The sequence below is a fragment of the Schistocerca piceifrons genome, chromosome 4, assembly GCF_021461385.2.
Source record: "Schistocerca piceifrons isolate TAMUIC-IGC-003096 chromosome 4, iqSchPice1.1, whole genome shotgun sequence".
Taxonomy (NCBI): domain Eukaryota; kingdom Metazoa; phylum Arthropoda; class Insecta; order Orthoptera; family Acrididae; genus Schistocerca; species Schistocerca piceifrons.
In genome coordinates this window covers 236,960,513-236,980,060 of record NC_060141.1, presented here as the reverse complement: position 1 = coordinate 236,980,060, position 19,548 = coordinate 236,960,513, and the positions used below count along the sequence as shown (strand labels likewise).

Below are 19,548 nucleotides of genomic sequence, written 5' to 3'. Positions count from 1 at the left end.
GGAAAACACTCCAGCCCAAACACCAACACGGAAAACACTCCAGCCCAAACACCAACACCTTCGTACTTCACTATGGGCACTGCAAACAACGACGCCAGGTAACGTTCTCGAAGCATTCACCAAACTCAAACCCTTTCATCGAATTGCCGCAGAGTATAGCGTGATTCACCACTCCAATCCACTCGTTTCCAGTCATCCACTGTCCCATGGCGTCGCTCGTGCCCAATCTCAAGTGGTACTTAGCCCTGACTACAGAAATTTGTGGTTTATGAGGAACTGCTCGATCGTTGTACCATATTCTTTTTAACTCCCTATAAACAGTCATTGTGCTTGGCTGGACTGCTGGTTGCATGATGGAACTCACAAGTAATTCCTTTCACTGATTTCATGCTATTTTTACAGTCACTCTCTGTAGTGCTCGAGACAGTACATGTGGTCCACCTGGTCTTGTTTTAGCTATGATCGCTCCCTCACGTTCCTACTTCAGAGTCACATCATCACCAGCTGACAAGGGTCGCTTCAAAAGGTTTGAAATGTACTTGATGTATTTGTTATTCAGGTGACATCCACGTTCGACTAACCCATTCTGTTGTTATTGCTGTTTTACTGACAACACAGTATTCCCCGCCTTCTTTCAACTGGCGGGCCGGCCTCTCGTGACAAGGATAGTTTGCAGCTGTTCAGGAAGAATCCTCAGGACTTCAGGCGTCATTTCATCACTGTGCATGACACATGGATACATTACTGTACTCCAAAGACCAAACAACAATCTAAACAATGGGTTACCAAGGGAAAATCTGCAGCAAAAAAGACGGAGACCAGTCCTTCGGCTGGAAAGGTTATGGCGGCTGTCTTTTGGGATTCGCAAGGGATAATCCTCATCGACTATCTGGAAAAGGGTGAAACTATTACAGGTACATATTATTCATCGTTATTGGACTGTCTGAAACAGAGCTGCAAGTAAAACGCCGGCGATTGGACTGTAAAAAGGTCCTTTTCCATCACGACAACGCACCAGCACACACCTCAGCAGTTGTGGTCGCAAAATTAATGGAAATAGGATTCCAACTCGTTTCACATCCCCCCTATTCTCCAGACTTGGCTCCCTTGGACTACTATTTGTACCCCAATTTGAAGAAATGGCTGGCGGGACAAAGATTTTATTCAAATGAGGAGGTGATTGCAGCAACTCATAGCTATTTTGCAGACTTGGACAATTCCTATTATTCCGAAGGGATCAACAAATCAGAACAGCATTGGACGAAGTGTATGAGTCTAAAAGGAGACTATATCGAAAAATAAAAAAGGTTTACCCCAAACACGTAAGTAGTTTTTATTTTTGCACGGACTTTTCAAATGCTCCTCGTACGTAGCCTTCAAAATGGCGTCTGTAATGGAGGTGCGTTCCAAGCAGAGACCTGTCATTGAGTTTCTTTTGGCGGAAAACCAGAGCAACGCATATATTCATATGCATTCCCATTACAGCACCAAATTCGCGCAAAACTGTCCGATCTCCTGCGTGCTGGCCGGTCGCTTGCAGCTGTGACTCCTGCGATGTTGGAACGTGCGGACACTCTCATTCGAGGTGATCGACAGATCATAGACACCTCGCTCCACAACTCAACGTCTCCTTTGGTAGTGCTGACACACTCGTCCAGCATGTGTGTGCCCAATGGGTTTCTCGACGTCTGACTGAAGACCATGAACCGCAACGAAGGACTATCTCTGCGAAATTGCCTGCACGTTAAGAGGCTGATCGTAACAATTTTTTGTCGATCCTCGTCACAAGCTATGAAACATGCGTTCATCACTTCGAACCGGAAACATGGAGTGGCCGCAAATCACCTGCCCTCCAAAGATAAAGCTCAGAGCCACAGCCTCAGTCATAGCGAAGGTCTTCTGGGACTCTAAAGGAGTTATTCTTTTTAGTGTCCTCCATCACTGTGTAACAACTAGCTCGGAAGTGTATTGTGCGAGCCTCAGGAAATTCAAGAAACGACTTCAACGTGTTCGTCGCCATAAAAATGAAAACTTCTCCTTCTTCATGACAAAGCCAGGCCTCGCTCAAGTCTGCGCACCCGAGAAGAGTTCACAAAACTTTACTGGACTGTTCTGCCTCATCCACCATACAGCCCAGATATCGTATCTTCCGATTTTCATCTGTTTGACCCAATGAAGGATGCACTCCGCGGGAAGCAGTACATGGATGATGGTGAGGTTACTGGTGCAGCAAGACGATGTCGACCAGTAGAGTGATACCAAGCGGGCATATAGGCCCTCCCAGCAAGATGGCGCTAGGCCGTCGCATTGATGAAGATTGTGTTCAAAAACAGGGATTTGAAATTACAATGAAATGAATACCCTTAGCTGCATACAGGCGTTGATATAAATCAATGGGGACAGTTGAAAATGTGTGCCCCGAGTGGGACCCGAATCCTGAATCTCCTGCTTACATGGCAGACGCTCTATCCATCTGGGCCACCGAGGACACAGAGGATAGTGCGACTGCAGGGACTTATCTCTGGCACGCCTCCCGTGAGACCCACATTCGCAACTTATTGTCCCGGACTATATTCATAGTGCCCCTGCCCATTATACTCATTACTCGCGGCTTTACTGCCGATTCTCGTAAGAGTTGGGGCACTGTTTGTGCATGCGTATGGAAGAAGATAGTAAAATGGCCGGTGAGCCTTAAATATATATATATATATATATATATATATATATATATATATATATATATATATATATATATAAAAAAATGGCCGGTGAGCCTTAACTATATATATATAGGGATTTGAGCCAAAAGAATGGGGAATAACACAGTGTATTGGAATCTTCAATAAAACCAACCTGCTTTCGGGAAAAAAAAGTGTTCCATTACTTACTGAACGCCCATTGCATGAGATGACTGCCTGTAGCTGTGACTTATTAGTAATGAAGTCAGAGGGAACTGCAGAACATTACAGATTCCTACATTAAGAGTTAATTGCCAGTCTTCGCAACAGACTGATGCTTTGTTGACGCCTAACAGGATGTTACTGTAAATTTTAACTCAACTCCTTCCGAACAGGCCATGCAGGCCCAACGGTAATGACCGGTCGCTATGTCATCCTTAGCTCATAGACGTCACTGGATGCGGGTATGGAGGGGCATGTGGTCAGCACACCGCTCTCCCGGCCGTATGTCAGTTGACGAGACCAGAGCCGCTACTTCTCAGTCAAGTAGCTCCTCAGTATGCTTCACAAGAGCTGAGTGCACCCCGCTTGCCAACAGCGCTCGGCAGACCGGTTGGTTACCCATCCAAGTGCTAGCCCAACCCGACAGCGCTTAACTTCGGTGATCTGACGGGAACCGGTATTACCACTGCGGCGAGGCCGTTGGCACTGTAAATTTTACTGGCTTGAATTTTCCTATAGATAACTGCATCATCTGCTAAAAGTATGAGATTGCAGCTAATACCAGTAGTCAGTAATGTGGAGGGTAATTCTGTGATGTTACAAACTTCAAGGAATGAAAGAAACGAGTTAGTGTATCGATTTGAAGTAATGGACCCTGGACAGGAAACGACCGAGTCAAAAGTTATAAGGGAAAATCGTTCTGCTGCCTCTGGCGATCAGTAGGCTCTCTGTTATCCATGTTTTTGGAGGGGGTAGTACGGACCAAAACGAGAAAAAATTGTCTAATTAACATGGGCCCTGAAACGCACTCCTTAAGTGCTGTTAACCGTTATTCAGTGGAAGAGATGAGTTTCACACTAGCAAAGATGAACAAGTGATCTTAGCTTTATACACATTGGACCCCATGTTCACTGAACATTTTTTTCCATGCTTTGGTCCATACTACCTCCTCCGAAAACATGGAAAGCAAAGAGCTTGCAGTAGAAGAGGTCCACTGTCAGAGAAATCAGAAGGATTTTCGCTTATAACTTTCAACTCGAACGTTTTTGGACCAAGGTCCCTTGCATCAAATTGATGCATTTTACCCTTCTTCATAGTTCCTGAAAGTTTGTATCATCATTACGGAATCACCCTGCGTAACACAAACAGTAAAGGTTCTGTCTAACTCCTCCGGGACACACCAACTACCGAGCGAGGTGGCGCAGTGGTTAGCACACTGGACTCGTATTCGGGAGGACGACGGTTCAATCCCGTCTCCGGCCATCCCGATTTAGGTTTTCCGTGATTTCCCTAAATCGTTTCAGGCAAATGCCGGGATGGTTCCTTTAAAAAGGCACGGCCGATTTCCTTCCCAATCCTTCCCTAACCCGAGCTTGCGCTCCGTCTCTAATGACCTCGTTGTCGACGGGACGTTAAACACTAACCACCACCTCCACCACCACACACCAACTATTGTGGATGAATCTCCATCCAGGATAACGTGCTGGATCGTGCCTGTCCGAAAAGTATCGATCAGTCGCAGAGCTGGTTATACATCTACCAGAAACGTATTCTCCTTCGAAGATCTCGCATTGGAACTGAATAAAACGTTTTTCGGAAATCGAGATCTTGGTTCAGCACCACTTCGAAGCCCTGCGAATGCGCGGGTTGTTAACCCAATTGTTGCAGAGGTGAGGAACTTACTTTAAGTAGCAGACTGGTACACATGGACATGGTGACGTAGTTTTACGCGGCGGCAGTTTTGTACAATATTTCTCGGTTTTCTTGCCGCATCGGATTTGTTTGTATATTCTAGCTTCCAACGACTTCTCTGTCGACAACGGCAGGAGTTAACTGTCGTACTAATAGCGCGTGTTGTACTTTCGCATCTAGTTGGCCGAATTACGTCATGAAGACGTCACGAAATCTCGGAATTTGCGTAAGCTACCAGATATTATGGTGATGTCTGCGATGGACGAACATCGGTAGCGATACCGATTCCATTATACAGGGTGTAAATTTTAAATTGGCAAACCAGAATAACTCGAAAAATACGCTTCACATGAAAAAATGTGTAGAATCCAAAGTTGAGTATTTTCGAGGGGGACATCTGCTGGTGCTAAAATTAGCCCGCCATCCCAGCCCCCTGGGGGTGGGGCGGGAGTCAACTTTAGAATTTCAAATAGGAACCCCTATCTTTTATTGCAGAATCATATTCTACATAAAAAATTACGTACATTTTGTCTTAAACATTTGTTTTGATTCTTGGTAGTTGATGCTGTAATTCAATAAAAAATACTTATTTACTTCGTAAATTTTGATTCGCTAAAACTAAAACTCCCTCTCTCCCCATAGGGTGGGATTTGAGAGAGGGGAATTAGAGTTTTACAAATGTTGACCCAAATATCTGCGGAAAACATTAATATTTGTGTCAACATTTGTAAAACTCTGATTCCTCTCTCTAAAATCCCACTCTATGGGGAGAGAGGGAGAGTTTTAGTTTTAGCGAATCAAAATTTACGAAGTAAATAAGTATTTTTGTATTTATCCGTAACCATTTTCCATGCAAAAAATGAGAACATGGATTTTCTTGAATTACAGCGCCAACTACCAAGAATCGAAACAAATGTTTAAGACAAAATGTACCTAGTTTTTTATGTAGAATCTGATTCTGCAATAAAAAATGGGGGTTCCCATTTGAAATTTTAAAGTTGCCTCCTGCCCCACCCCCAGGGGGCTGGGATGGCGGGCTAATTTTAGCATCAGCAGATGTCCCCCTCGAAAATAATCAACTTTGGATTCTACACATTTTTTCATGTGAAGCTTATTTTTGGTTATTCTGGTTTGTCAACTTAAAATTTACATCCTGTATAATGGAAGTGGGAAGTTCACCTTATTCTCTGTAGCCTTTCAGCATCGAGCGCTGGTTTCTATGGGCCTCTAAGGGTATAGCCGCTGTCCAGGTAAAGATGTTGTCGCTGGTCCTGATCTCAACGGCTTCGTTGATGACAGAATCCAAGTAGACAGATGCATGGATTAAGATTTTCGTTTCATCAAACATAACAATGTATTCGTTTATAAGGCTGCTTGCGGCAACAGCACATTCGTAAAAATTGGGATATTTAATGTGCCGTCGGCGCTCTGTGCAGCATTTCCAAGTCTAGGTCGACGTTGCGCCTAAAATTGAGACTAAGAAGCAAAATTTCTATTTTTGTAGCTTTGTTTGAAGTTCACGGAATCCAGCTTAAGCTCACGTGTATTTATCCGTGACTGATATTTATGCTAATAAAGAAAATGGTAACTAAAGTTCGGCGTTCTTGTCCTAGACCGTCCAATCGGACACGACCGACCGCCAGGTCCTCCTGTACCAATGGCATCATAGGATGGGCTCAGCACACCGCGCTCCCGGACGTTTCGGGTTTCTTGACCTTGGAACAGCTACTACTCGGTCAAGTAGCTTCTCTGTTGGCCTCGCGAGGCTGTGTGCAGTAGTCATGGCGGTTATCGCTGAAACAACCGACCTTCGATTTTCTTCCACTGTTTAACCTGGATGTTAAAACCGCTCAAAATAACCGGTTTCTGAAATACCGGATTTTCGGTTTTTTATTCATATTATTTCCTAGAATTAACGTAGAAATCGAACAAAGATTGAAAAATTTTGACTTTCTCAGTTTCAAGATAGAATCAAAACATGAAATTAAACAGGTAAATAAAAGAAAACTTAGTCCGTCCACCGTTTGTCGCCTTTCTCGAAAAATGATAATTGGTTGAATACTAAAAAAAATCGCCAGTATCCTTCCACTGATTCTAATTTTTTGTAACTCTGCTCGAAAATCACGCTGTAATCGGGGATCAGACTAGTATTTGGTCATTACGAATAGTCAGTGCTAAAGAGTGAGAACTGAGGTTGAGGAACTCTGTTTTTCGTGTTAATTTGTCAGTTTTCAAGGGCTACAAGCAGATAAAGGTGCATTACGCAGACTCACGCAGCATATCAGCTACTTCTATTCTTATTGTGTGCTATGAATGAATTGTTAAGTTCTAATTTATTGTTGTTACCATAATTTCATTCCTCTTTTAGTATGCCATAGAAATGGCAGACAAATCTTTAATGTTTTAAAGCAAGTGAAGCATTGTACTTCATTGTTAAGTCACTTGGAAAAATGTTTCCAGAACAGGGTTGGTGGCATTCTGCAATACAACGTATCTCCGGCGAAGATAGCGACAAACTACTGTAAGACCAGGTGAGGCAAGTCGTGCGCACAGCACGTTACATTCGTACCCTAAGCTACGACACACTGCAACAGGGACATCATTGTCTCAGCAGTGCTCAGCGTTGCCAATTCAGCGACTTTGTCGCTAGAAATGGCGACTTTTGCCTTCGTCTTAGCGACAAAAAAAAACTTTTTAGCGACAAAAATTATTTAGCGATTTATCTGGCGACTTTTGGAGTACTGACGACTCAAAACTATTTTGGGCCAGTATTTTCATTAACAAAACTAAGATTTTAACTATAGAAATTGTCTGAGTCAAGTTTGTCTGAAGAAAATAAAGTTTATTTGAAGAAGAGATGCATTCAGTTTAGCCTGAAACTCATAAAAGAAATTCAACAAAGACTGCCAAATAAAGTTACGATCCTGAAAAAAATGTCAATGCTGAAAGTTGAAGAAACACTAAAAGTGAATAAAAATAATGCTGTAGCGGATGTAGCCAAAGAACTGGGTTTTAGTAGCGATTTCATAGACTGTATGTTGCAATTCTTCAGATTGTGAAGGGAGACGAAAATTTAATAGTCATGGGTGACTGGAATTCGAGTGTAGGAAAAGGGAGAGAAGGAAACATAGTAGGTGAATATGGATTGGGGGACAGAAATGAAAGAGGAAGCCGCCTGGTCGAATTTTGCACAGAGCACAACGTAATCATAACTAACACTTGGTTTAAGAATCATGAAAGAAGGTTGTATACATGGAAGAACCCTGGAGATACTAAAAGGTTTCAGATAGATTATATAATGGTAAGACAGAGATTTAGGAACCAGGTTTTAAATTGTAAGACATTTCCAGGGGCAGATGTGGACTCTGACCACAATCTATTGGTGATGACCTGTAGATTAAAACTGAAGAAACTGCAAAAAGGTGGGAATTTAAGGAGATGGGACCTGGATAAACTAAAAGAACCAGAGGTTGTACAGAGATTCAGGGAGAGCATAAGGGAGCAATTGACAGGACTGGGGGAAATAAATACAGTAGAAGAAGAATGGGTAGCTTTGAGGGATGAAGTAGTGAAGGCAGCAGAGGATCAAGTAGGTAAAAAGACGAGGGCTAGTAGAAATCCTTGGGTAACAGAAGAAATATTGAATTTAATTGATGAAAGGAGAAAATATAAAAATGCAGTAAGTGAAACAGGCATAAAGGAATACAAACGTCTCAAAAATGAGATCGACAGGAAGTGTAAAATGGCTAAGCAGGGATGGCTAGAGGACAAATGTAAGGATGTAGAGGCCTATCTCACTAGGGGTAAGATAGATACCGCCTACAGGAAAATTAAAGAGACCTTTGGAGATAAGAGAACGACTTGTATGAATATCAAGAGCTCAGATGGAAACCCAGTTCTAAGCAAAGAAGGGAAAGCAGAAAGGTGGAAGGAGTATATAGAGGGTCTATACAAGGGCGATGTACTTGAGGACAATATTATGGAAATGGAAGAGGATGTAGATGAAGATGAAATGGGAGATATGATACTGCGTGAAGAGTTTGACAGAGCACTGAAAGACCTGAGTCGAAACAAGGCCCCCGGAGTAGACAATATTCCATTGGAACTACTGACGGCCGTGGGAGAGCCAGTCCTGACAAAACTCTACCATCTGGTGAGCAAGATGTATGAAACAGGCGAAATACCCTCAGACTTCAAGAAGAATATAATAATTCCAATCCCAAAGAAAGCAGGTGTTGACAGATGTGAAAATTACCGAACTATCAGCTTAATAAGTCACAGCTGCAAAATACTAACACGAATTCTTTACAGACGAATGGAAAACCTAGTAGAAGCCAACCTCGGGGAAGATCAGTTTGGATTCCGTAGAAACACTGGAACACGTGAGGCAATACTGACCTTACGACTTATCTTAGAAGAAAGATTAAGGAAAGGCAAACCTACGTTTCTAGCATTTGTAGACTTAGAGAAAGCTTTTGACAATGTTGACTGGAATACTCTCTTTCAAATTATAAAGGTGGCAGGGGTAAAATACAGGGAGCGAAAGGCTATTTACAATTTGTACAGAAACCAGATGGCAGTTATAAGAGTCGAGGGACATGAAAGGGAAGCAGTGGTTGGGAAGGGAGTAAGACAGGGTTGTAGCCTCTCCCCGATGTTGTTCAATCTGTATATTGAGCAAGCAGTAAAGGAAACAAAAGAAAAATTCGGAGTAGGTATTAAAATTCATGGAGAAGAAATAAAAACTTTGAGGTTCGCCGATGACATTGTAATTCTGTCAGAGACAGCAAAGGACTTGCAAGAGCAGTTGAATGGAATGGACAGTGTCTTGAAAGGAGGATATAAGATGAACATCAACAAAAGCAAAACAAGGATAATGGAATGTAGTCTAATTAAGTCGGGTGATGCTGAGGGAATTAGATTAGGAAATGAGGCACTTAAAGTAGTAAAGGAGTTTTGCTATTTGGGGAGCAAAGTAACTGATGATGGTCGAAGTAGAGAGGATATAAAATGTAGGCTGGCAATGGCAAGGAAAGCGTTTCTGAAGAAGAGAAATTTGTTAACATCCAGTATTGATTTAAGTGTCAGGAAGTCATTTCTGAAAGTATTCGTATGGAGTGTAGCCATGTATGGAAGTGAAACATGGACGATAAATAGTTTGGACAAGAAGAGAATAGAAGCTTTCGAAATGTGGTGCTACAGAAGAATGCTGAAGATTAGATGGGTAGATCACATAACTAATGAGGAAGTATTGAATAGGATTGGGGAGAAGAGAAGTTTGTGGCACAACTTGACCAGAAGAAGGGATCGGTTGGTAGGACATGTTCTGAGGCATCAAGGGATCACCAATTTAGTATTGGAGGGCAGCGTGGAGGGTAAAAATCGTAGAGGGAGACCAAGAGACGAATACACTAAGCAGATTCAGAAGGATGTAGGTTGCAGTAGGTACTGGGAGATGAAAAAGCTTGCACAGGATAGAGTAGCATGGAGAGCTGCATCAAACCAGTCTCAGGACTGAAGACCACAACAATAACAACATGTTGCAAGAATGGCATAATATCAACTTCATTAGGTGGAATATCACTACTAACACTGTTTTATTTTGGAGTGAGGTTTTGCAGTATGAAAATACCGCAGGGGAGAATCCTTTTTCTTTGATTTCACAGCTAGCAATGACTGTTCTATGCCTACCGCATTAAAATGCAGAAATGGAAAGAATATTCAGTTCTATGAACATTATAAAAACTAAACAACGTAACAGATTATCGTTAAAGACAATTAATGCTTTGATCATATTGAGAGACCAGCTGAAGAAACAAAATAAAGATTGTGCATCTTTTCCGACACAACCAGTCGAACTGCATCATCTGTTGCGCGACGTTCAGCCCTCTACATCAACTACAGTTCTGTCAGAGCATGAAACAGAAGAGTTATTCGATCTTCTGAGTGACGACGATGAATAGTTCACATACCGGTATGTATATATTGTGTAACTTAATTTGTTTCCTTGTTTTCTTTTGTTACAAATATAGTTGTATATTTCTACTATATTTGACTACTGTGATTACCGAGCGAGGTGGCGCAGTGGTTAGACACTGGACTCGCATTTGGGAGGACGACGGTTCAATCCCGCGTCCGGCAATCCTGATTTAGGTTTTCCGTGATTTCCCTAAATCACTCCAGGCAAATGCCGGGATGATTCCTCTGAAAGGGCACGGCCGACTTCCTTCCCCATCCTTCCCTCATCCGATGAGACCGATGACCACGCTGTCTGGTCTCCTTCTCCAAAAACCAACCAACCAACTACTGTGATTGAAACAACAGTTCATGTGTTGCGTCAATTATGATAACAAGTTTAATTAAACGTTAGCGTATTTTATATATATGTTGTTGCAAGCGATGTGTCATTTAATTAAGACAATATAGCAATTACGTATGAGAGTTTTATTAATATTTTATTCCCCCCCCCTCCCCCACTGGCTTATTGCACCATTCACAGCACGAAATTTTCAGTACACCCCTAGTAAAACCAGTTTTAGCGACTTTCTAGCGACTTTTGATATTGAATCTAGCGACTCGGGTTTTTTAGAGTTGGCAACACTGGCAGTGCTGTACCAATTTTTGTGCCACGTGTTTGTTGCTCGTTTCTGTCAGAATTGTCAATAATGTAGCGCTGTTTGCTTTTCCCATTTTCTATAATAATGCAATACTTCCAACCAATGCAAATCTTGCTGTTAAAAATTATTTCTTTTTACAAAAAAAAACGATTTATTTAAAAACAAAAAAAAAAAAATTAGCATTGCTGTCATGACTAACTGATACTTCGGTTCCTTACTCGGTTATCAGTAAAAGCTAAAATAACATTTGTTATAAAAGAGCTCAAACAAATACCGGAAAATAACGGTTATTCAGAAGTAAAACACTGGTTTCAATTTTCCCATCCCTAGAGTTCACCCCGTTCCAATCCTCACACCAAGCAAAAATTTATACAGTACCAGGAATCTAACTTGAGTTCTCTGCAGGGGTTAGCCGCGCTGGCCACATTTTTCCGTCATTCTTCTGTCGTTTGGTTTGAGTGCATCTCACTTGACCTCTTCCAGTTGATCGTTGAATACTTCGCTCAGTTTTATTACTATTATTATTATTATTAAAGAGAGCAGGCAGCCCTCTGGCGGAACACGCTGAGCTGACGTGCCTGCTACTAAGGTTGTCTTTAAGTTGGTGCAGTAAATGGTTCAAAAGGCTCTAAGCACTACGGGACTTAACATCTGAGGTCTAGAACTTAGAACTACTTAAAACTAACTAACCTAAGGACATCAAACTCACCCATTTTACTTCTGTAAAATATCTGGGAGTATGCGTACGGAACGATTTGAAGTGGAATGATCATATAAAATTAATTTTTGGTAAGGCGGGTGCCAGGTTGAGATTCATTGGGAGAGTCCTTAGAAAATGTAGTCCATCAACAAAGGAGGCTTACAAAACACTCGTTCGACCTATTGCTCATCAGTGTGTGATCCGTGCCAGGTCGGGTTGACAGAGGAGGTAGAGAAGATCCAAAGAAGAGCGGCGCGTTTCGTCACAGGGTTATTTGGTAAGCGTGATAGCGTTACGGAGATGTTTTGACTCTGCAAGAGAGGCGCTCTCCATAGCAGTGTAGCTTGCTGTCCGGGTTTCGAGAGGGTGCGTTTCTGGATGAAGTATCGGATATATTGTTTCCTCCTACTTATACCTCCCGAAGAGATCACGAATGTAAAATTAGAGAGATTCGAGCGCGCACGGAGGCTTTCCGGCAGTCGTTCTTCCCGCGAACCATACGCGACTGGAACAGGAAAGGGAGGTAATGACAGTGGCACGTAAAGTGCCCTCCGTCACACACCGTTGGGTGGCTTGCGGAGTATGAATGTAGATGTAGATGCCCGAGGCAGGATTCGAACCTGCGACCGTAGCAGCAGCGCGGTTCCGGACTGAAGCGCCTAGAACCGCTCGGCCACAGCGGCTGGCAGTTGGTGCAGCATCTGTTTAATTTTCTTGGGTCGTTCCGAACAGACACGGAATTCCGTCCATTTTCCGAACGCCAGCAAATTAGAGAGATGATGCACTTAGTAAAAGCTAGCGTTGGTCTCAGTGTTCCTGCAATTTATAAAATTACTTGCGAATTCGGTAGCAGCTACATTGGTTAGTCTTTACGAACGATTTCAGCACACTGCATAGGGGACCGACGCCACATTAAATACCGCGGTCTTGACAAACTTGCCGTTGCCAAGCACAGCCTCGTAAAGAAACAAATGATTAGGTTTGAAGAAAAATTATCATTCCGTGCGCCTTCCTACCGGGATTCTGTCACCAAAGAAGCCACCGAGATCAGAATCAACAACAACTTTTACCTGGACAGCGTCTGAATTTGTACCCTTTGTGGTGCCTGGACATCAGCGCTTGATGCTGAATGCACAGAAAGAAATAAGCCGTTTTCTAGCATAGAACGGATTAGCATTGTTTCTAACGTATCTCCGTCACAGATATCCATATCATTTCTGGTATCATATGAAAGTTCCATGACTTCGTGACGCCCCTGTGACGTAATTCGGCTGACTACACGCGAAAGTACCACAGGGCCAGTTAGTACGACACTTAACTCCTGACGATCAGTACAGCGGAAGTCGCTGAAACATTAGGTATCACAAAAAAAAGAGGCGGCAATAAAGGAACATCTGTCCGGGTACAGGCAGGGAGAGCGCACGCACCTGGACTGCTGTGCAGAGCAGGAGAACGGCCAGCAGCAGCAGGGGGTGCGCTCGCGCCGACGTTGCCATCTTGACTGGCTGGCTGGTGGCGAGCTACGGCAGAGGGTCCCGCGACTGCCAGCGTAATCTCGTTAAGGCTGACGTCACGTGGTCGCGGCCGCACATCCACTCACACAGCCACACACATTCACACACGCCGAGGGAGCGCCAAAGCACAGGCAGTGGGAGGCCCACGCGTTGCCGGCTGGAATGCGACTGCCTAGCAGCGAAGGGCCTCATGCACAGTGGAGTCCCCTTCTCAGCCACAAGCAGGGAGGCGCGAGCGGAGGGGACCCGAGTGGTGTCCGCCGAGGCTTCGTCTTAGGAACTTGTGCACGTTAAGGGCCTTTCATCAGCTAAATTGCCAGTGGCTGAGCGCATTATACACAGTAATTCCGTAACAATCTTACAAACTTTCAGGGATTATGGAGAAGGGTAACTGTATCGATATCTGGTAAGGGACCCCGATCAGGAATCAACCGAGTCAAAAGGCATAAGCGAAAATGGTTCCCATAGTCCTGACTGTGGGGTACATATACTGGTACTGTTGTTGCTAAGACTGTGGCGTGGGAAACTTTCAGAGGTGGTAGTATGGATCAAAACAAGCAAGAAAGGTCTAGTAAACATGGGCTCTAAATTGCATAACTTAAGAGCTATAAACAATTGTTCATCTTAGCTATTGTCCTCTCCTGCTGAAAAAGTGTTCATAGATCCTGAGATATGCATTTTAGAGGCCATGTTTAACGAGATTTTTTTCTTGTTTTGGTCTATACTACTGCCTCTGAGAATGGTCTAATCTACAATCTTAGCAGCTACAGTACCAGTACATGTATTCCACTGTGAGAGATTGTTGTTGTTGTGGTCTTCAGTCCAGAGACTTGTTTGATGCTACTCTTCATACTACTCTACCCTGTGCAAGCTTCTTCATCTCCCAGTACCTACTGCAACCTACATCCTTCTGAATCTGCTTAGTATATTCATCTCTTGGTCTCCCTCTACGATTTTTACCCTCCACACTGCCCTACAATACTAAATTGGTGATCCCTTGATGCCTCAGAATATGCCCTACCAACCGATCCCTTCTTCTAGTCGAGTTGCGCCACCAATTTCTCTTCTCTCCAATTCTATTCAATACCTGCTCATTAGTTATGTGATCTACCCATCTAATCTTCAGCATTCTTCTGTAGCACTACAGTTCGAAAGCTTCTATTCTCTTCTTGTCTAAACTATTTATCTCCACGTTTCACTTCCATACAAGGCTACACTCCATACAAATACTTTCAGAAACGACTTCCTGACACTTAAAATCTATACTCGATGTTAACAAATTTCTCTTCTGCAGAAACGCTATCCTTGCCATCGACAGTCTACATTTTATATCCTCTCTACTTCGACCATCATCACTTATTTTGCTCCCCAAATAGCAAAACTCATTTATTACTTTAAGCGTCTCATTTCCTAAACTAATACCCTCAGCATCACCCGATTTAATTCGACTACATTCCATTATCATCGTTTTGCTTTTGTTGATGTTCATCTTACATCCTCCTTTCAGGACACTGTCCATTCCGTTCAGCTGCTTTTCCAGGTCCTTTGCTGTCTCTGACAGAATAACAATATCACCGGCGAACCTCAAAGTTTTAATTTCTTCTCCATGGACTTTAATTCCTACTCCGAATTTTTCTTTTGTTTCCTTTACTGCTTGCTCAATATGCAGACTGAATAACATCGGGGATAGGCTACAACCCTGTCTGACTCCCTTCCCAACCACTGCTTCCCTTTCATGCCCCTCGACTCTTATAACTGCCATCTGGTTTCTGTACAAATTGTAAATAGCCTTTCGCTCCCTGTATTTTACCCCTGCCACCTTCAGAATTTGAAAGAGAGTATTCCAGTCCTGTCAGAGATATCAGAACGATTTTCGCTTATAACTTCCGACTCTGTCTTTTCCTTACCAGGGTCTCTTAAGTCAAACTGATACAAAAATGGTTCAAATGGCTATGTGCATTATGGGACTTAACATCTGAGGTCAGCAGTCCCCTAGAACTTAGAACTACTTAAACCTAACTAACCTAAGGACATCACACACATCCATACCCGAGGCAGGATTCGAACCTGCGCGGTTCCGGACTGAAGCGCCTAGAACCGCTCTGCCACTGCGTCCGGCCAAACTGATACATTTACCCTTGAACAATGAAAATTTGTAACATCATTGGGGAAGTGCGTAGGTTTCCGCAGCCAGAGTCAATCTGAATGATACAACTTACGATATTTTTTACTTTATCCACGGCAAATAGTTGGTGAAAACTTTGAACATAGTCGTTTTGTTTCTTGCAAAACAACATTTGCTGCTGACAGTAACGGTGTTCCTATATTTAATTCTTACCCAATACGTTTCGAGAAGTGATTCCCATTATCAAGTGCCTTCTTAGGGTATTATGGCATGTTCACGTGATGTTCCTGATATGTGTGAGTTACTGCCGTGTTCTGGTGCTTTTAGGATTTCTTGTTCTCCTCTCTTGTAGAAACTCACAGATACACTGGAGGGCAAAACTTAAGGACGGAATTAGCTTTAGCGTGGTATCTGACTGCCAGGTAACATAGCTCGATGAAACCTGGACCATTCCTAGAAAGAGCTGCTACAAAATAATAGAGAAAGTACCTGAAACAAATACGCGATGTTCCGAACATAAATGTCAGTTTTATTCAAAGGTAATAATTATATTGAAGTTACCGCGATTTTGGACGTTACAAAAGACGGGACATGGATCTCAATAGGGCAAGTTGTAGTGCTACAACGATGAAAATTAATATTACGACGATGTCAAACCTTATTTTCATGATTTACAGAGGTATTCATGATATTAAAAATGTAATTATAATTTTATTTTTTTCATTTTTATGCTCAGTGTATGAAAGACTCTCTAGTGCACGGAATAACTTAGCGTTGTTTGTTCTACGAAACTATATATGATTGTTAAGGGTTAAGCATATAATAATTCGATGTAAGACATTTTGTTGAGTCTGAATTTTGTTCTCGTACTGGTCGGTAGAGAAGAAAAAGTTCCTTAATCGATGTGAAGGTATGAAGGCTGTAAAAAGGAGAGAGAGAGAAGGTAAACACAAGTTACTCAAAACAAATATCTCCCAAGTGTAACGTCTTGTCATTTCCTATAACTAAAAATTGCAAGGTCTAATCTGAGCCTGTCCTGAATAACAGCAAAGAACATTTACGTTATCATATATTTTCTTCGTTTGACCACGGTTGTGATTCGCATGTTTCTTTTTCTTACGCGACGTGTTATGAATATTTTCATTATACGCGCAAAAGTGCACACAACTTTAATCGAACCTGCGTCTTTCGGAAACGATAACTTTTAATCAGTACAATTACGCGAATACCGTCAAAATCGCAACCGTGATCGCAAAAGTGTTTCCTGGACCAAATAATTCTTATAAAATGTGTATTCTCCAAAGCGAGCAGCATTGCACTATCGCTGCTCGCAACAATCGAAAGAGTAGAATCAATGCTTAAATAAAATTGCCACCTTTTAATAATTATTATTATCCCATTAAATAAATAAATAGCAATTCAGTGGCTATACAATCAATAAACAGAGGGGGGCAATTCAAAGTGATCACTACGGACGGCAGTACGAGGGGCGTTTGAAAAGTCCGTGTAAAGTCCGAGACATGGCACCACCGGCGCGTATCGAGGTCATGTTTACTTAATAGCATCATTGGAAAGAAAGGACACCAAGTTTCAGCCATATTGGTCTATTTCTCTGTGTTTGGCGTTTGTGTGAATCAAGGAAGCCGAGTGATTGTCAAAAAATGGACGGAAAAGAATTTCGTGTGGTGATTAAACTTTACTTTATGAAAGGCAAAACGCCTTAGGAGACTAAAGAGAAGCTTGATAAACATTACGGTGACTCTGCACCTTCGATGAGAACAGTTTATAAGAGGTTTCAAAACTTTTGGAGTGGCCATATGGCCACAAGTGATGCTGAACTTTCTGGACGCCCTGTGGAGGTTACGACTTCAGAAAGCATTGATAAAATCCATGATATGATGATGGATGACAGAAGAGTTAAGGTGCGTAAGATTGCTAGTGCTGTGGGCGTCTCGAATGAACGGGTACATAATATTTTGCGTAAACATTTGGACATGAGAAAAGTATCCGCAAGATGGGTTCCGCGATTGCTCGCGCTTGACCAAAAACGGAATCGCGTGAAGTGTTGCAAGGATGGTTTGCAGCTGTTCAGAAAGAATCCGCAGGACTTTAATCGTCGTTACGTCACTGTCGATGAAACATGGATACATTGCTATACTCCTGAGACCAAAGAACAATCTAAATAATGGGTTACCAAGGGAGTATCTGCACCGAAAAAGGCGAAGACCGTTACTTCGGAAAGGTTATGGCGACTGTCTTTTGGGATTTGCAAGGGATAATCCTCATCGACTATCTGGGAAAGGGTAAAACTATTAAAGGTGAATATATTTCATCATTATTGGCCCGTTTGAAAACCGAGCTGCAACAAAAACGCCGGCGATTGGACCGCGAAAAAAGTCCTTTTCCATCACTACAATGCACCAGCACTCACCTCAGCAGTTGTGGTCTCAAAATTTATGGAAATAGGATTCCAACTCGTTTCACATTTCCCCTGCTCTCCAGAGTCGGCTCCCTCGGATTACTATTTGTTTCCCAATTTGAAGAAATGGCTGGCGGGACAAAGATTTTATTCAAACGAGGAGGTGATTGGAGCAACAAGTAGCTATTTTGCAGACTTAGACATTTCCTACGCTAATGGCCATTAAAATTGCTACATCACGAAGATGACGTGCTACAGACGCGAAATTTAACCGACAGGAAGAAGATGCAGTGATATCCAAATGATTAGCTTTTCAGAGCATTCACACAAGTTTGGCGCCGGTGGCGATACCTACAACGTGCTGACATGAGGAAATTTCCTAACAGATTTCTCATACACAAACAGCAGTTGACTGGCGTTGCCTGGTGAAACGTTGTTGTGATTCCTCGTGTAAGGAGGAGAAATGCGTACCATCACGTTTCCTATTTTGATAAAGGTTGGATTGTAGCCTATCGCGATTGCGGTATATCGTATCGCGACATTGCTGCTCACGTTGGTCGAGATCCAATGACTGTCAGCAGAATATGGAATCGGTGGGTTCAGGAGGGTAAAAGAAACGCCGTGTTGGATCTCAACGGCCTCGTATCACTATCAGTCGATTTGACAGGAATCTAATCCGCATGGCTGTAACTGATGGTGCAGCCGCGTCTCGATGACTGAGGCAACAGATGGGGACGTTTGCAAGACAACAACCATCTGCACGAACAGTTCGACGACGTTTGCAGCAGCATGGACTATCAACTCGGAGACCATGGCTGCGGTTAGCCTTGACGCTGCATCACAGACAGGAGCGCCTGCGATGGTGTACTCAACGACGAACCTGGGTGCCACGAATGGCAAAACGTCATTTTTTTCGGATGAATGCAGGTTCTGTTTACAGCATCACGATGGTTGCACCCGTGTTTGGCGACATCGCGGTGAACGCACATTGGAAGTGTGTATTCGTCATCGCGTATCACCTGGCGTGATGGTATGGGGTGCCATTGGTTACACGTCTCGGTCACCTCTTGTTCGCATTGACGGCACTTTGAACAGTGGACGTTACATTTCAGATGTGTTACGACCCGTGGCTCTACCCTTCACTCGATCCCTGCGAAACCCTACATTTCAGCAGGATAATGCACGACCGCATGCTGCAGGTCCTGTACGGGCCTCTCTGGATACAGAAAATGTTCGACTGCTGCCCTGGGCAGCATATTCTCCAGATCTCTGAGCAATTGAAACCGTCTGGTCAATGGTGGCCGAGCAACTGGCTCGTCACAATACGCCAGTCACTACTCTTGATGAACTGTGGTATCGTGTAGAAGCTGCATGGGCAGCTGTACCTGTACACGCCATCCAAGCTCTGTTTGACTCAATGCCCAGGGGTACCAAGGACGTTATTACGGCCAGAGGTGGTTGTTCTAGGTACTGATTCCTCATGATCTATGCACCCAAATTGCGTGGGAATGTAATCACGTATCAGTTCTAGTATAATATATTTGTCCAATGAATACGCGTTTATCATCGGCATTTCTTCTT

General features: G+C 43.0%; 1 protein-coding gene and 1 pseudogene across 1 annotated transcript in view; both read right to left on the bottom strand.

The window, feature by feature from the left end:
- The window catches only part of LOC124795098 (peptidyl-prolyl cis-trans isomerase B-like), a 58,465-nt gene extending 44,978 nt beyond the window's left edge, over positions 1–13,487 (bottom strand). The window contains exon 1 of the mRNA XM_047258932.1: positions 13,337–13,487. Coding sequence (XP_047114888.1) covers positions 13,337–13,405 — 69 coding nt within the window. The 5' untranslated portion in view covers positions 13,406–13,487. The remainder of the gene's footprint in view (positions 1–13,336) is intronic.
- On the bottom strand, positions 3,268–3,385 carry LOC124797044 (annotated as a pseudogene).
- Positions 13,488–19,548: the final 6,061 nt, after the last annotated feature.